The sequence below is a fragment of the Epinephelus moara genome, chromosome 8, assembly GCF_006386435.1.
Source record: "Epinephelus moara isolate mb chromosome 8, YSFRI_EMoa_1.0, whole genome shotgun sequence".
Taxonomy (NCBI): domain Eukaryota; kingdom Metazoa; phylum Chordata; class Actinopteri; order Perciformes; family Serranidae; genus Epinephelus; species Epinephelus moara.
In genome coordinates, this window is record NC_065513.1 from 30865175 (window position 1) to 30879495 (window position 14321).

Below are 14321 nucleotides of genomic sequence, written 5' to 3' on the forward strand. Positions count from 1 at the left end.
CACACAAACAAAAAAAAGACATCTTTTGGAAATTCAGTGTGTGAAGCAGTCGATCAGAAGTGCAGTTTATTTAACAGCTGATGTTTTTTCGTCAGTTTAGACCACTTTGTTGATTATAGAGCCTAACTGGTCGATCTGGCACTCCACCACGTCTCCTTTCTGAAAGAAGAAACAGTAAAACTCTTAGTTAAAATACACCTTTACACCTTTTAATCTGAACCACTCCCTCGCCATCTATGAAAACACTATATTACAGACTACACAAAGTCCCTTTAACTCTGCACCACAGAATAAGAACATTACATACAGCCGTTAAAGTGTAATGTTTTTGTGTCCAACAGAGCTTTCAGACCTAGAGTTGTCTTGCTTTGGTCTGAATCAGGGACTCATTTTGTTACAAAGTTGCATAATTGCCTAGAGTTGGTTCGTGTTCTCACGGCAGCATTTACCAGTGGACCAGATCAAATACCTTGTGTGAGAAAGCTGCTCTTGATTGGTCAGAATTTCCATGCGGGAAAAAATCCAGGAAGTAAACAAACCATTGAAGAAGAGTACACTTGCAAGATGAATGTGACACTTTCTAATGTCACAGTGGAGGGACAACTACGCAGGTTGATTTTAGCGCTGCTCATCGTGGACTATATTGCTGTCATTGTTCATTTTAGTCAAACCATACAGTTTGAAATCAAGACGCCACTCGAACTAGAAAACAATGTTTTGATGCATTGGATGTGCTGAATGTGCATATTAAGGCAGTACAGGAGATTAATAATCCTCCAGGACTGTAACATGCTCATGTTTAACCCAACTGTGACTGCAGTTGGTTCAGATCCAGGTCGGAACATGTTCTCACGACAAACGAACTGCACCAGAGTTCATTTGTAACTGGACCAAGACCACCTCTTCAAGAAGGTCTCAGTCCAGTTGTTTCGGTGCGCACCTGAGTGTGATTGCTGTGTTCACACCTGCCCAGACAAACTGCACTTAGGGAGCAAAAGAACTTGAGTTTGATTGAACCGAACCAAACAGGGCAGGTGTGAAAGCACCCTGAGTGACTAATGGAGACAACAATTTTTGAAATTGGTCCAGTATTGAGAGAGGGCTGCAGCCACAGTGTGGCCACTCTAGACATTTGTGTACCATCAGTTTACTTCCAGTGAACGTTCTTGTTTTTGCCACTGACAGGCTCAGATTATTATGTTACATTATTATTGTCTGACAACATTATGGAAAGGATCCCTACAGAGATAGACATTCTTGTTTAAGAGTAAGATCCTTTCTGTTTAACCAGAAACAGCCCTGAAATCGTTTTTGGCAAACCCACCAGACTCCATTTAAATAAACAGTAATTTTAGTGTGTTTAGAGGCAGCATATTTTCACATCTAAATGCATGAATTAAGGGTTTATTTAAACCAAACCTGAGTTTGTGATTGCTGGAGCAGTGTAAAGACAAACCAAGATGGTTTCTGTGAGTTTTGTTTTGCTTCTGATAACCTAAATGTAGTGTGCTTTACAATGATTAAATTATTGTTTATTTAAATGGAGTCTGGTGGGTTTGTTGATCGCAGGGTTTCAGGGCTGTTTCTGGTTTAACACAAAGAATCTTACTCTTTAAAAAAAACGTTTATCTCTGTAGGGATCCTCTGCTTAATGTTGTAAGATGCTTAAATTAACAATCTGAGCCTGTCAGTGACAAAAAAAAGCACTTTCAGTGAACTCACATTGATGGTGCACCATTGCTGATTACTGTTACATTGCAGCCTGTGTCATTCAGTACTGTGCCAGATTCAAAATTTGTTGTTCCCATTATTCACTTATACACTAAAACACAGGAAAATAGAGTCAAGGTTGAAAAACACCAAAGATCCCTTTTAAGTTCTTTTGAGTAAAGTCAAACTAGAGTCGATGCGCAGCGAAAGACACAACAACTTGTGCATACTAGCTCTTCATTTTTGTTTCATCTTTGTCAGTTTCCCCCAAATACCTCACCTTGAGAAAGACGGGTGGCTTTCTGAACACACCCACGCCTGGAGGAGTACCTGTCAGGAAAACATCTCCTGGAGTCAGTGTCACAAACCTGACAGGAGAAACAAAACACAAAGTGAAGTTCACATTCAGGAGCGGGGAGGACCATGGCTGCGGAGAGTGCAGCGTGTAGAGTTGGTCAACAAATTTAAATCAGGCAAGGTCATGTAAAAGTATAACGTCCCCAAAGTATCCTCATGTATACGCAGATCCTATGAAAGGTGACGTGGGCTGCTGTTATGACACAATGACACAAGCAGTGTCACCAGGAAATCAGGCGAGGAAGGGAGAGGCTTTTCTGTCCAAGAATCTCAGATCAGATCAGAGAATGCTCCAGTTGGTCAGGGTGCCTCGAGGCAAAAGGGTGCCTGCCGTGGCTGATAAGCCTTAGTTGAAGCATGTAATTTCAGTTTCGAGTCCATAAAGAACGGAGGCCATTTGCTCACACAGCGCTCCTTTTTTTTATTTTTTTTTATTCGTTTCTGACATGATTATCATAATTTCTTAAATGGAAACTCTGCACTCTCAGCTCCGGTTACTGAGGCAGAAAAGTTTATTATGCAAATCTGTGGAAAGTTGAAACACACAAAAAGACACCATCAGTGCACAGAAGCCCCTTTTCCATCAGATCTATTCCGGTTTTTAACCAACAATAAATTGGTCCAGAACCTGAAAAGTTGGTTCCCAGCTGGAACCATAAAATAGCAGGTTTTCCTTGATCTGAAGCGCGAACCGTGACGACACCAGTGCGTGTCATAGGGTGTTTCTCAAAGTCAAGGAAGGATCCTTAAATGGCTGAATTTCAAGGAGGCTACGTCATCAAATCCCGCCTAAGGACGGTTCCAATATCAAGGATCCTTCAAATTCTACCAAGGACAGAGGGTGTTTCTCAAAGTCAAGGAAGGATCCTCAAACAGCCAAATTTGAAGGATGCTTCGTCATAGACCCCCGCCGAAGGACTGTTCCAATGTCAAGGATCCTTCTGAGTTTCACGAAGGACTGAGTCCTCCTTTCAGAGAAATTCCAAGGATGGAAGTGAAGGCGAGGCGTCTTCATTGGATCCTGTGCCAGCGGAACTCGGCAGGATTTAGATAAATATGTCATTTATTTGGATTAATACCTTCAGGAGATTTTATTATACAACCATGAAAGAAATACTGACAGAAACCTCATAAGTTACACTTTCCAATGTGTCCACTTCCAAATAATGAGATTTTTAAAATACCTTGATTAAGATATATAAATTAATCATTTACAGCAGTGACGGAGTACTAAGTGCCACAAAAGTTTCATTTAGCCTACCTGTTTATTTTTTAAATGCAAGGCAGAAATATATTCTCCCTAAAAGTAACATGACTCTGAAAATACTGTTACATTTGTTCAAATTGTACAACATTAGAGAGTGCCAAAATTATCACAGTACCCTGACACCCCCTCAGTCTGCTGAGGGTTAATGACGCACACCTGAGGACACTTGTTAGTCTGTTTCAAAGTGTGTTCATCGAATGCTAGGATGGACTCTTGCCATGCCTCTGCAGGATCCTTGACTTTGAGAAACCCATATTCTACAGGTTGGACAGAGGATGTAGAAGGCAACAGTGGAGAAGTCGAGAGAGAAATCATAAAAGAGCGTGCAGTGGTCTCATTAACAACTGGTCTGTGCTTGTTTTGGGTAAAATCAAATACCTGTCCGGACAGAACAAAAGCTTGCAGATAATCAAATGTAATCTGTGATTATGCCACTTGTTTACTTCCGTTGTGCGACACTCTCCACTGATGACACATCCTCTATTACAATGGCTCCACACAAAACTGGTGGAAACGTGGGCGTGTTCATGTGACAGCACCAACGTTCCAGCAACCATGAACGGAAGCAGTTCAAGAACCAGAGCTAATTTGGGGTGAGAGTGGACTTACTTTGAAACCCAGGCAACCAGCGCCTCCGTCTTGAAGATCATCTGATCAGTGTTGCTGTTCTGGACTGTGTCTCCATTAACCAGGCAGCGGACGCTGAGGTTGTGAGGATCTGGAGAGAAAAACGCCACCTTAATAATATATACTTAAAATAAACACTAGCACTTTGATTCACATCAATTTTGTTCATTAGGAACCATGCCATCTAATCATTGGTGATTGATCACACTATTTAAAGGCATATTTCAGCACTCTAAGTCTAGTTGCATATATCTATGTTCACTGCTGCTGCTGCTGTTAGATGCTTCAGATTGTGTCGAGACGAAGGAACACATCTTCCAGGACCGTGCAAATCTCTTTGCAGAGTGGTGAAGACAACATGTCTCCCTCCAGTGGTCAGTGTCTCTCTTCTGTGTTCTGCAAATTTTCTTTGGCCTCACACTTGAGAGCGAACCTTTTTGTTTTTTAATACTTCTCCACATTCACTGAACAAGTTTTAACATCCCATTCATTGTGTTCTGTGTAGTTTTATATCCACTACCGATGCCACTGAATATAAGAGCTTGTTTGGTGTTTACTTCCTGCAGAAGCACCTCCACTTCAGAATTATTAGTTTGTTTCCCGTGCTCCACCCTCTTTCGACTTTTGTCAACGCATTCTGGATCAAATTATCTCACCTTTTCTTTTCAGTTTCTGTGTGTGCATACATCCCTGCAGTCTCATGTCCTTTTATAAGGATTTACAGGGTGTTTACCTGTACTGATTAAGATCATCTCACATGAGATTTCAATTCATGAAGACAATGGGATTCATCATTAAAAGCACACAGGTAAGAACACTTCTGCAGTTTAAAAACACATCATGAATCTGATGTAGACATTTCTTAAAACCTTCCTTAAGAACAAATTTAACAAAAATTCAGGAAGCTATTGGTGAATGAGGTCCACTGTTATATTTGGCTGGAAAGTACTGAGAAATGTGGTATAAATGTTGATTATAAACATTTTATTATACTTAAACCTCCGGTTCTTTGTGGTATAAAAAGGTCTTAAAAAGTCTTAGATTTCATTTGGTGAACACTGCAGGAACTAAAAGTGGCTGTTAGTATTTTTTATCTCCATACTGGGCGAGGTGCTCACGTTCCGAAAAGTCCATTTCATCACGGTCTTCTTGACTCGCTCTCAGTCTGGTCCCTCCCCTGGGACCACTTTGCCTTGCGAGACCCTAGTGGGGGATATTTCCCCAGACAACACAGCCGTCAGGTTCACAGGGACACGCAAACCCCTCCACCACGTTAAGGTAGCGATTCTCAGAGGAGAATCAAGAGGGAGGTCGGAGTAGAGCCGCTGCTCCTTTGTGTCAAAAGGGGTCAGTTGAGTATGGAGCTTTATCCCTATCTTTATTCAAGAGAGTGGTCTATCAGTTTGAGAGCATTATTTATTGATTTCACGTTCAAAAACCCTGCCCTCGCACTCAAAAAGCCTCTGCTTGCGCTTGGATCTAATCTGTTTCTGCTCAAACTGTGTGCTCGCACTCAGATACCATGTTGCTTGCACAGTTTTCCTGCTCGAGCTTCGGCTTTTCTCCTCACGCTCAAACTGTTTCTGTGCGCTCGCGGAATTTCTGCTCTCAGATTTCTGCCCTGCGCTTGGATTTTTTTGTGTAACAACCCTGTCAAAATCCCCCAACCAATAGAATGCCAGATTTACTGTTGACCAATGAAATGATCCCTGCCTCCTTGTGGGCGCGCTCGCTTTAGTTAGCTTTAGTTTAGGTTTAGCTAATACTAAAGCGAGCATGCCCACAAGGAGGCAGGGATCATTTCATTGGTCAACAGTAAATCTGGCATTCTATTGGTTGGGGTGCTTTGCAAGGCCTGCAACCCCTGCGACCCGGCCCCGGATTAGAGCTTAGATCGGGCCCAAAAAATTCAGCCCGAGCCCGTGCAAGCCAAGCCCAGCTCTGTCTGCCTCGCTCTCCCTGCTGTGGTTTCTCCTTCCCTCTCACCTTTCACAGCGTCCGTGGTCACTAAGGCAGGGCCGAGAGGACAGAAGCTGTCAAACGTTTTTCCCAGCAGCCACTGCTTCCCGTTGCGCTTCATCTGCCAGTCACGTGCGCTGACGTCATTGGCCACGGTGAACCCGGCCACATAGGAGAGAGCGTCTTCCTCCTTATCCACGAGAAGAGGAAGTAGAAATGGAGTCAGAACAGTTGCTTCCTCAGCAGAGCATCAAAGTGTCATCAGAGGTGATGTCATAACGCTCACCTTGATGTGTTTTCCTCTTCGTCCAATCACAAAGGCCAGCTCCACCTCCCAGTCCACCTCCTGCAGTCAGACAAGAGATCAAGGACATACAACAGTGTCCTGATTATAAAGTACTCACCAACTCCAAGCAGGTTTTTGGCAAGGTGAGGCAGCTTTATATGTACAGCACATTTCATACACCAGGGCAATTCACAGTGCACAGAGCAATAAAAGATACAACATAATAAAGGATACAGTTTTCAGTCACTACAGGGTGGAGCAGGCAGTGTAAAAAAGAAACGTTTTCAGCTTTGACTTAAAGTGGTCAGAGTCGGGGCTTCTCTTACATCATCATTTGTGCTGCATGATAACAAAATGCTGCTTCACCGTGTTTTGATCTGACTCTTGGTAAGGTCAGTAGGCCAATCCCAGATATCTTCAGGGTCCAAGAAGGTTCATGTGTCACAAGTATGTCAGAGATGTATTTGGGCTCTGAGCCACAGAGTGATTTATACACAAGCAGCAGGATTTTGAAATCAGTTCTCTGAGTGACAGATAACCAGTGTAAGGATTTTAAGACTGGAGTAATGTGGTCATATGTCCTAGTTTTTGTCAGGACCCGAGCAGCAGTGTTCTGAATATGCTGAAGTTGACAAACAGCTTGTTTTGAAAGTCCTACAAACAGAGCATCGCAGCAATCTAATCTACTGGAAATAAAGCCATGGGTGAGCCTCTCAAGGTCTTGCTTTGACGTTATTCTCTAGCAATGTTTTTTAAATAGTGGTAGGCAGCTGATGGATTTGATGTGGCTGTGGAAATTTAAATCTGAGTCCAGGATAACACCAAGGTTTTATTGTGTCACTCTTGGGGTGTTTTCATACTTGGCAGCATTGTTTTTGTTTCAGCATTTTTTGCACATATGTGAGCACTCCAAGAGAACTCAGACCCCTCTGAAGCAAACCGAACTTGGGTCGCTTCAAGTTCGCGGTGTGGTTCACTTAACCTGCATCTTGTGAACACAAAGTGCTCCAGGTTCACTTTGCTCTTTGCCATTGTATTTAGCCCCTTAGATCAGTGGTTCCCAACTGGTGGGTCACAGTCCAAAAGTGGGTTGCAAGTGATTTGCAAACGTGTCAAGTTTGTAAAAAAACACACTTTATATTTAAGTACAGTAAATTTCCAGCACAAAGCTTTTATTTTGAAGTGCCGTTTCCTGCTATAGAGAGTGATTAACTGAAAGCTAAACTACTTCAATAACATGGCCAAACGCAAGTATGATGCTGAATATAATAAACTGTGTGGACCTTGAACCAAGTATGATGCTGAATATAATAAACTGTGTGGACCTTGAACTAATGACTAAGGAGAAATCTGGACTTGTGGCTGGACCTTTTTGGAAACACTGCTCTAGATCACATGCTGTTGCACTGGGACGCTTGAAAAAACAGACGAAACCATGGCAGCCTGTACGCTTGCAAGGACGTAGGATGAGGAGTAGTCTGGTCCACAGAAGATACTGCACATCTCCAGATGTGGCATGTAGAATACATCAAATGGAGCACAGAAATACGAAAGCAAGAAGCTTCATAACCACGCTGCAGTGCCACATCAAAGTGAAAACAAAACTATATAAGCTATAGTGTGAACAAAAAGAGGACTGAGGCCACATCAAAGCTGAAGAAATTTCAAAATTTCAAATGAACTGACAACTTGAACACAAAAAGTCCCATTTCTGTTGGTTTCGTCTGTTTTTCAGGCGTCCCAGTGTAATAGAATGTGATCTTGAGGGTTAAATACAATGGCAAAGAGCAAAGAGAACCTGGAGAACTTTGCATTCACAAAGCACAAGTTAGGTGAACCGCACTTAGGACTTGAAGCAAACCGAAGTCAGACCACCTCCTGAGGTGATCTGAGCACAGTTTGCTTCAGAGGGGTCTGAGTTCTCTTGGAGTGTTCACATATGCGCAAAAAATGCTGAGTCACAGCTCTGAGTCCACTTAGAGGGCTGAAAAGGACCAAGTGTGAAAACACCCTAAGTTGACTGAGTTTGGTTTGTTTTAAAAGGACTATATGTGCAAACACCCTTAGTTATAAGACAGGATGCCTCAAGATGTGAGGTGACACTCTGTCTTTCTTTCCATGGCCCAAAGACAATTCTGTCGGTCTTATCTCTGTTGAGTTGAAGAAAATTCTGACACGTCCAATCAACGATTTGCTCAGTACAGTGACACAGACATTTTACGTGTCCCGTTTTTGTCTGTAGTGTCTTCACAAAATTAAATTTAGTATACTCAAAGCAGTCAGTATGCATTTAAAAAAGCTCAGTGTTTGAGTGTGCTGTTGATGCAATGCACAGAGAAAACAGAGGCACTGCTCACACCTTCACAAAATTTAAATATATTGCAAATGTTGGAACATAGAGTATTGAAGTAGTTAAGTTTAACCACGGCACCATGCGTACTGTATCATTTCCCGTCAGCATAAGCAGTAAAGTGTGTTGATTTTCTCTTCATTACCTACACACTGTGTATGATTAATATATAGTATCAAAGTGGGGAACAGCGCAGCAGTCGTTCTCTTTAATATCAGCAAACCATGAAGAGATGATAACATTTATTGTTGCATTCATTTCTTTCTGCAATATACTAGAAAAAAAGATCTTACACAAACAAATCTTCAAGTAGGACTGAAGTGACTGGATTTAATTATGGTGCAAATTAACTTGTTTCAGGAAGTTTCTTAAATGAAATAATTCCACTTGTCTTGGAATGCTCGAGAGACGTGCTCAGCTCCTCCTGTGGATAGTTTTCACTTGTATACTAAGTACTAAAATCTCAGCTTAATTAGGTGTTGTTGTTTTTTCTCCGGCTCAAATCTCTCCTGGTAACAAAACTAATTATTTCCATTTGCCCACACACTGTTACGCACAATTACTCAAATTTAATTCACTCGCTTTTTCAAATGTTACACTCAGTGTGAAAAGTCCTGGGGTTGCCTTTGAGCCCAAACTACATTTTCAGCTCAGTGTAAAATCTCTTCTTACTGAGGAACACTGCGAAACTTAGATGCCAACTTTAACCATAATATTTGAAGAAAGTAATTCATGCTTTTATTTCATTTCATTTATTTATACGGGGAAGGAATTAAAAGTAACATTGGGTGTGTTACAGTTTTCAGCAATCATAAGTGCTCTATGGTAGGCAACTGGACTTGCTTAAGTTTCTTGAGGACATTTCGTCTCTCATCCAAGAGGCCTCTTCAGTTCTAACAGACTGGTGTGGAGTCACAGGCTTTAAACTCAGCGTGGGTGTGAACCCTTACAGAGTCATTAAGGTCACACATCATTTACCCACCAACCCGTTGTGTGTCGTTAGGGTTAGATGGATCCAGGTGTGACTGGATGTTAAGTTGTCTGGGGAGGGATCCCGAGATGGCATTGTAGGTGGGTGATATGTGGTGTCGTAGGCCACCTCCTCTGTTTAACGATGGCCTCTTGGATGAGAGGCAAAACATCTTCAAGAAACACAAGCAAGTCCAGTTGCCTACGCACGTATGACTACCATGACCTGGATGACTGAGAATCTTTTCCGACGGTTTTCAGCAGGTTGCACAAGTCATGAGAAATAATGGAGATGTGAAATAGGACAGTCTATGAATGGGACACCCTGATAGGCGATCTAAACCTTGAGAATAGGGGCCCAGACTTGATGCAAATTGTATTTTAAAATATGTTCACTGATACGCAGTCTAGAGTTGAAAAATAACGTGCATGTAAAATATAGTAACATTTACAACCTACAGGACTAACCAAAAACTACACTCCTCTAATGCTAAACATTGGTGTCATAGGTAGGTCATTTTGCAGCACATAAAAACAAAACCACATCACAACACAAACTGAAAACAACCAACAGAGACAAGACAACCACAAAACATAAACAGCTACAGAGACATTACAAAGGAGAGGACTTAAAAGGGAATTACGCCCATTTTTAAAATTCGTAAATGTTATTCCGATGATCTAAGACATTCAGTCATTTTCCATAACCGCTTTTCCTGTTAGGGGTCACGGGGGGGCTGGAGCCTATCCCAGCTGACATTACACTCTCCAGTACACTCTGGTCAGGTCACCAGACAACCATTCACACTCACGAACAATTTAGAGTCACAAATTAACCTGCATATCTTTGGACTGTGGGAGGAAGCTGGAGTACCCGAAGAAAACGGAGAGAACACGCAAAGTCCCGGGCTCAAACCAGGAACCCTCTTGCTGTGAGACAACAATGCTAACCACTGCACCACCATGCTGTCTTAAGTCAGTTCTAAGACAGTCCAAACATACTAGTAAACATGGACAACTCTCCCAAATCCAAGAACTAGAGTGCTAAAACTCAAATTAGTGATGTCACAGGGTATAAAGTCTGGAGCTGCTCCATAGACAACACACTGGTAAAGATGGGAGTGTTCTGAGTATATGGGTTCATTTTGTGTTTCAGAACTGAGCCCACTACAGCAGAATAAAGCTCATTTGAGTATAAAAAGAAAAACATTATGTGGGTCCACAAAATCAGTCTCCCATTCATTGTCTATGGAGTAGCTTTAGACTTAATACTCTATGACATCACAATTTTGAGACTTCTCTGGTGTCTGGTTTTGACAGAGTGCAGCTCATGTTCACAAATACTGGTCGAACTTTTCTCAGCCATGGAAATCATTTCGGTGGTGTTACCCTTTTAGGTAAATGAGCAAGATGGTGTATGAGATTTGAATCAGCGTGTCCTTCCATTTAATACTGTTTGTATGCCTGTTTGAAGTGTGTAATAGAGGTTACTGCTCCATAATACAGAATCTTGTTGCAGATTTTAGTGTAAGTGTGAAAAAATGATGTCTGACTGTAATTGTTTGTGTGAGGCAGTGCTGGAATGAGTGTAATGGAAATTGATTAAGGAGTAAGTGTAGGAGGGGAGTTATTGTTTTGGATCTTGGCTGGGTTATTCATGTAGTTCTTAAAAGTCAGGATGCAGAGGTGACTCCGCGGGAGAGGGTTTCCGTGGATCTGTTGTATAGTTTTACTACAGGGTCAATGGATTCCTTTGTGGTGAGGGACCAACTTTGGAGACAGTAGGATGAAAGGTTGAAAGAATGATTGCATTAAGACGTGTCCGAGACAGTTAGGGGTGAGATACGGTCTGATCTGAGGTTTAGCTTCTTTCCACTGACTCCCTGACACTTGTAGGATTCATTTTAAAATTGTACTCTTGACACAGAGGGCACCACATTAGATGTAATGCCCTCCTCTGGCCACCAGGTGGAGCCTCAGATCTTCAGAGCAGAGACAGAAAACTAAAGGTCCCCTTAACAACCTCCCACAATGTCTCAGAGAAACCAAATCAATCCACGTTTTTTCTCCCTGTAAAACACTCTGTCACCTCTTGTTCGGATAGTGACATATAGATAAAGTTACCTGACTCTCTGAGGGCAGGACGATGTCATCGTACGGGCCGGTGATGGCGCTGGGGAATTTGCTGAAGATGATGGGCTCTTTGGGGATCGGGGCGTTCTGCTCCAGGCAGTGGTCGCGGTAGTTCATGCCCACACACACCACCTTCTCTGGGGCCAACACAGGAGACAGCAGCTGGATGTCTGATCGCTCCACCACACACTGACCGGACGACAAGGCTCTGAGGAAGAGGAGGAGGATGATGAGGAGTTAGCAAGGAAGACAGACAGAGGAAGAAGATGATGATGATGAGGAAGATAAAGTTGTTAAAAGATGCTAATTTCAGAAATAAATTTAAGAAGATGCTGTTTCCCCACAAAGATGTTTTTAATGATTTAGGAGGAAGATTTTCATCAAGAGGATTTTGTTAATTAAGGAAAGAGATGATGATTTGAGAAGAGACAGTTTAAATGAGGAGGATAGATCTTGATTTCCCATCTGTGTTTTATGATGAGTGTGACTTATGATTAAACAAGAAAAGGTTGCTGATTTATAAACATGGCGATGATTTAAGAAGAGAAGATGAAGTTTGAAAATGATTAAACAAGAAGTTTGTTGATTCAGGAGATTACAGTCAGGAAAACATAATGATGTAAGAAGATGGTGTTGAGGAGGAGAAGACGATGATTGAGGAAGAATTAAAGCATAATTAACAAAGATGATGACTGAGGACAAAGAGGACAGTGATTTTGGAGCTAATGCACAATAACAATGGGATGATGAATGTGTTTGTCACCTCTGTGCACACTCCAGACCCTTGTCTCCCAGCTCCAGCAGCTCTCTCATCGTCGAGGGCATGGAGGGGTCAAACGCCTTCAGATCCACCACGCCGTGCCCTCCGTCACCTTGCTCCACTCCCACTCTGATGCCTCCTGCATCACCATGGCGATGAAACTGCACCAGACGCATCGCTGCACCACTCAGGCCTCGATTCTGTGGGTTCGTCGTGTGTCTCCTTTGAGAGAGTAAACTCCTAAAGATGCAGGAGCGAAGAGGAAGTCTCATCTGTCGAGGACACAGGAAAGGAAAGAGAGGAGAGGAGAGCAGATGAGCAGAGACAACAGAAATCAAACAAGCAGCAAATTAGATTTATTTCTCAGAGGGTGTCTGACAGACTTAAATAGATTATCATCCTCATTGTTTTTGTCTTACTGTCATCACGTCACACCTGAGCCTTCACATGTTGAGAGACAAAATCTAAATAGAGTGCAGCACCACTGCACAAATCAAAACCTCCTTTAATTACTCTATTTTTTTCAGTAAATCAATTCATTTTTAATCTGTTACACATGAAAAACATTGAAACGTGACCAATACAGTTTCCAGAACACAAATAAATTTAGAAATGTATTTTAAAAATAGCAAAGCAGCAAAACCTCACATCTAAGACGCTGCAACCAGAGAGAGTTTTGCATTTTTGTTTGATAAATTAGTGATTATCAGATAATATCACTGGTCACAAATCAGTCAACTGATGGATTTGCTGACTAATCATTTGAACTCTGGACCTGCTGTGAAATTATTGACCTTTCCTTGTCTTTACACACCACACTGGACAGAGGCAGCTGAAAACTCTCATAGGTTTAGATTTTGGGGCGACGCAGGGGACACGTTCCTCTCTCAGTATTTAAAACATGCATCTTTTCCCACCACTAGAAACATAGATGTAGCAGAGGACTTTCATTTTGATTAAAGTAGAGACAGTTCCACTGTAAACTGATGCAGAAAAGGCACAAATGGGTGCATGACAATTCACCAAACTGTAGGAAATTAAGTGTTTGGTGCTAAAATTTTCCTATGGGAGGACCCTCAACCCCCTGATTCATATGTGTGACCCACAATGTTGAAACAAAACCTACTGAAACAAATACGTGTCTGTTAAAATTTCAGAAATGTACCTAACTTTTCTGACTTCTACTGCTGAAGGAAAAGTTTTAAACTCTGAGCTGGACTCTGCACCCAGACTAGTCTGTCAAGAGGAGGCTGCCATTAGGTCAGATACAAATCATATTAGCACGTCTGCCACACTGCACATTGATCATTACCTGCTATCTCTTGATAATAGCGCTGTAAATCATACCCACGACAGTAAAAGCATGAACACAGCTGCAGCAGCAGCGGGTTAACTTCTGCCTACCTGCAGCTCCAGCTGAAGCTCTGCAGTGTGATTTTTAACCACGGCAAAATCACATTTGCAGAGGACTTTGACACTGTTGCCTGCTACTGTATAACCTGCTACTTCTACTCTGCCCTTTGTACTGTCTGTGGTTCATACTCACCTCTTCGGCTCTGCTCAGAAAACGCCGCTTTTAACTACTTCCGGTTAGTGTTTGTAGTTCTTGAGGTCAGTCCTGTCAAAAGAGAGATGAAGTTAGCGACGAAAACTAGCGATGAGTGTAGCAATTATTGTCTTTAAATCGTGTCATAAAGTATTGTTATATTGGTCATATAATTATCTAAATTCTAATTTTCGCGTTTGTTGAATTAGCTCTGGAAACTACAACTCCCTGCTGTAGCCGCCAATGCGCCTTCACGTACAGTAGGAACTTTTGTGTACATTCTACAACTACCGTAAATATTATAAACATCTACACATACATACAGACACAGATTCACAGTGCAGATAAATTACTTTA

At 42.0% G+C, this 14321-nt stretch overlaps 1 protein-coding gene across 3 annotated transcripts; it reads right to left on the minus strand.

The window, feature by feature from the left end:
- Window positions 1-37: 37 nt before the first annotated feature.
- fahd2a (fumarylacetoacetate hydrolase domain containing 2A) lies at window positions 38-14036 on the minus strand. Of its 3 annotated transcripts, none has more exons than XM_050050493.1 (8): window positions 13965-14036; window positions 12422-12690; window positions 11650-11866; window positions 6207-6266; window positions 5948-6110; window positions 3944-4052; window positions 1991-2078; window positions 38-159 (listed from the first exon to the last, which is right to left on the minus strand). In XM_050050493.1, the coding sequence occupies exons 2-8, from the start codon at window positions 12688-12690 to the stop codon at window positions 97-99; spliced, it is 969 nt and encodes a 322-aa protein (XP_049906450.1). In that variant the 5' UTR covers window positions 13965-14036; the 3' UTR covers window positions 38-96. The 3 variants fall into 3 exon arrangements, with proteins under 3 accessions (XP_049906450.1, XP_049906451.1, XP_049906452.1); XM_050050494.1 differs by lacking the exon at window positions 13965-14036 and adding an exon at window positions 13823-13962; XM_050050495.1 differs by lacking the exon at window positions 13965-14036 and adding an exon at window positions 13731-13934.
- Window positions 14037-14321: the final 285 nt, after the last annotated feature.

Excerpts from the sequence above, each read along its gene's own strand:
- fahd2a (XM_050050493.1), bottom strand. The coding sequence starts at position 12,690 with ATGAGACTTCCTCTTCGCTCCTGCATCTTTAGGAGTTTACTCTCTCAA. Across the intron at positions 6,267-11,649 it reads TCCTGCCCTCAGAGAGTCAG|GAGGTGGACTGGGAGGTGGA; the intron begins GTAACTTTATCT and ends GTCTGACTGCAG. Across the intron at positions 2,079-3,943 it reads CTGGTTGCCTGGGTTTCAAA|GTTTGTGACACTGACTCCAG; the intron begins GTAAGTCCACTC and ends TTCTCCTGTCAG.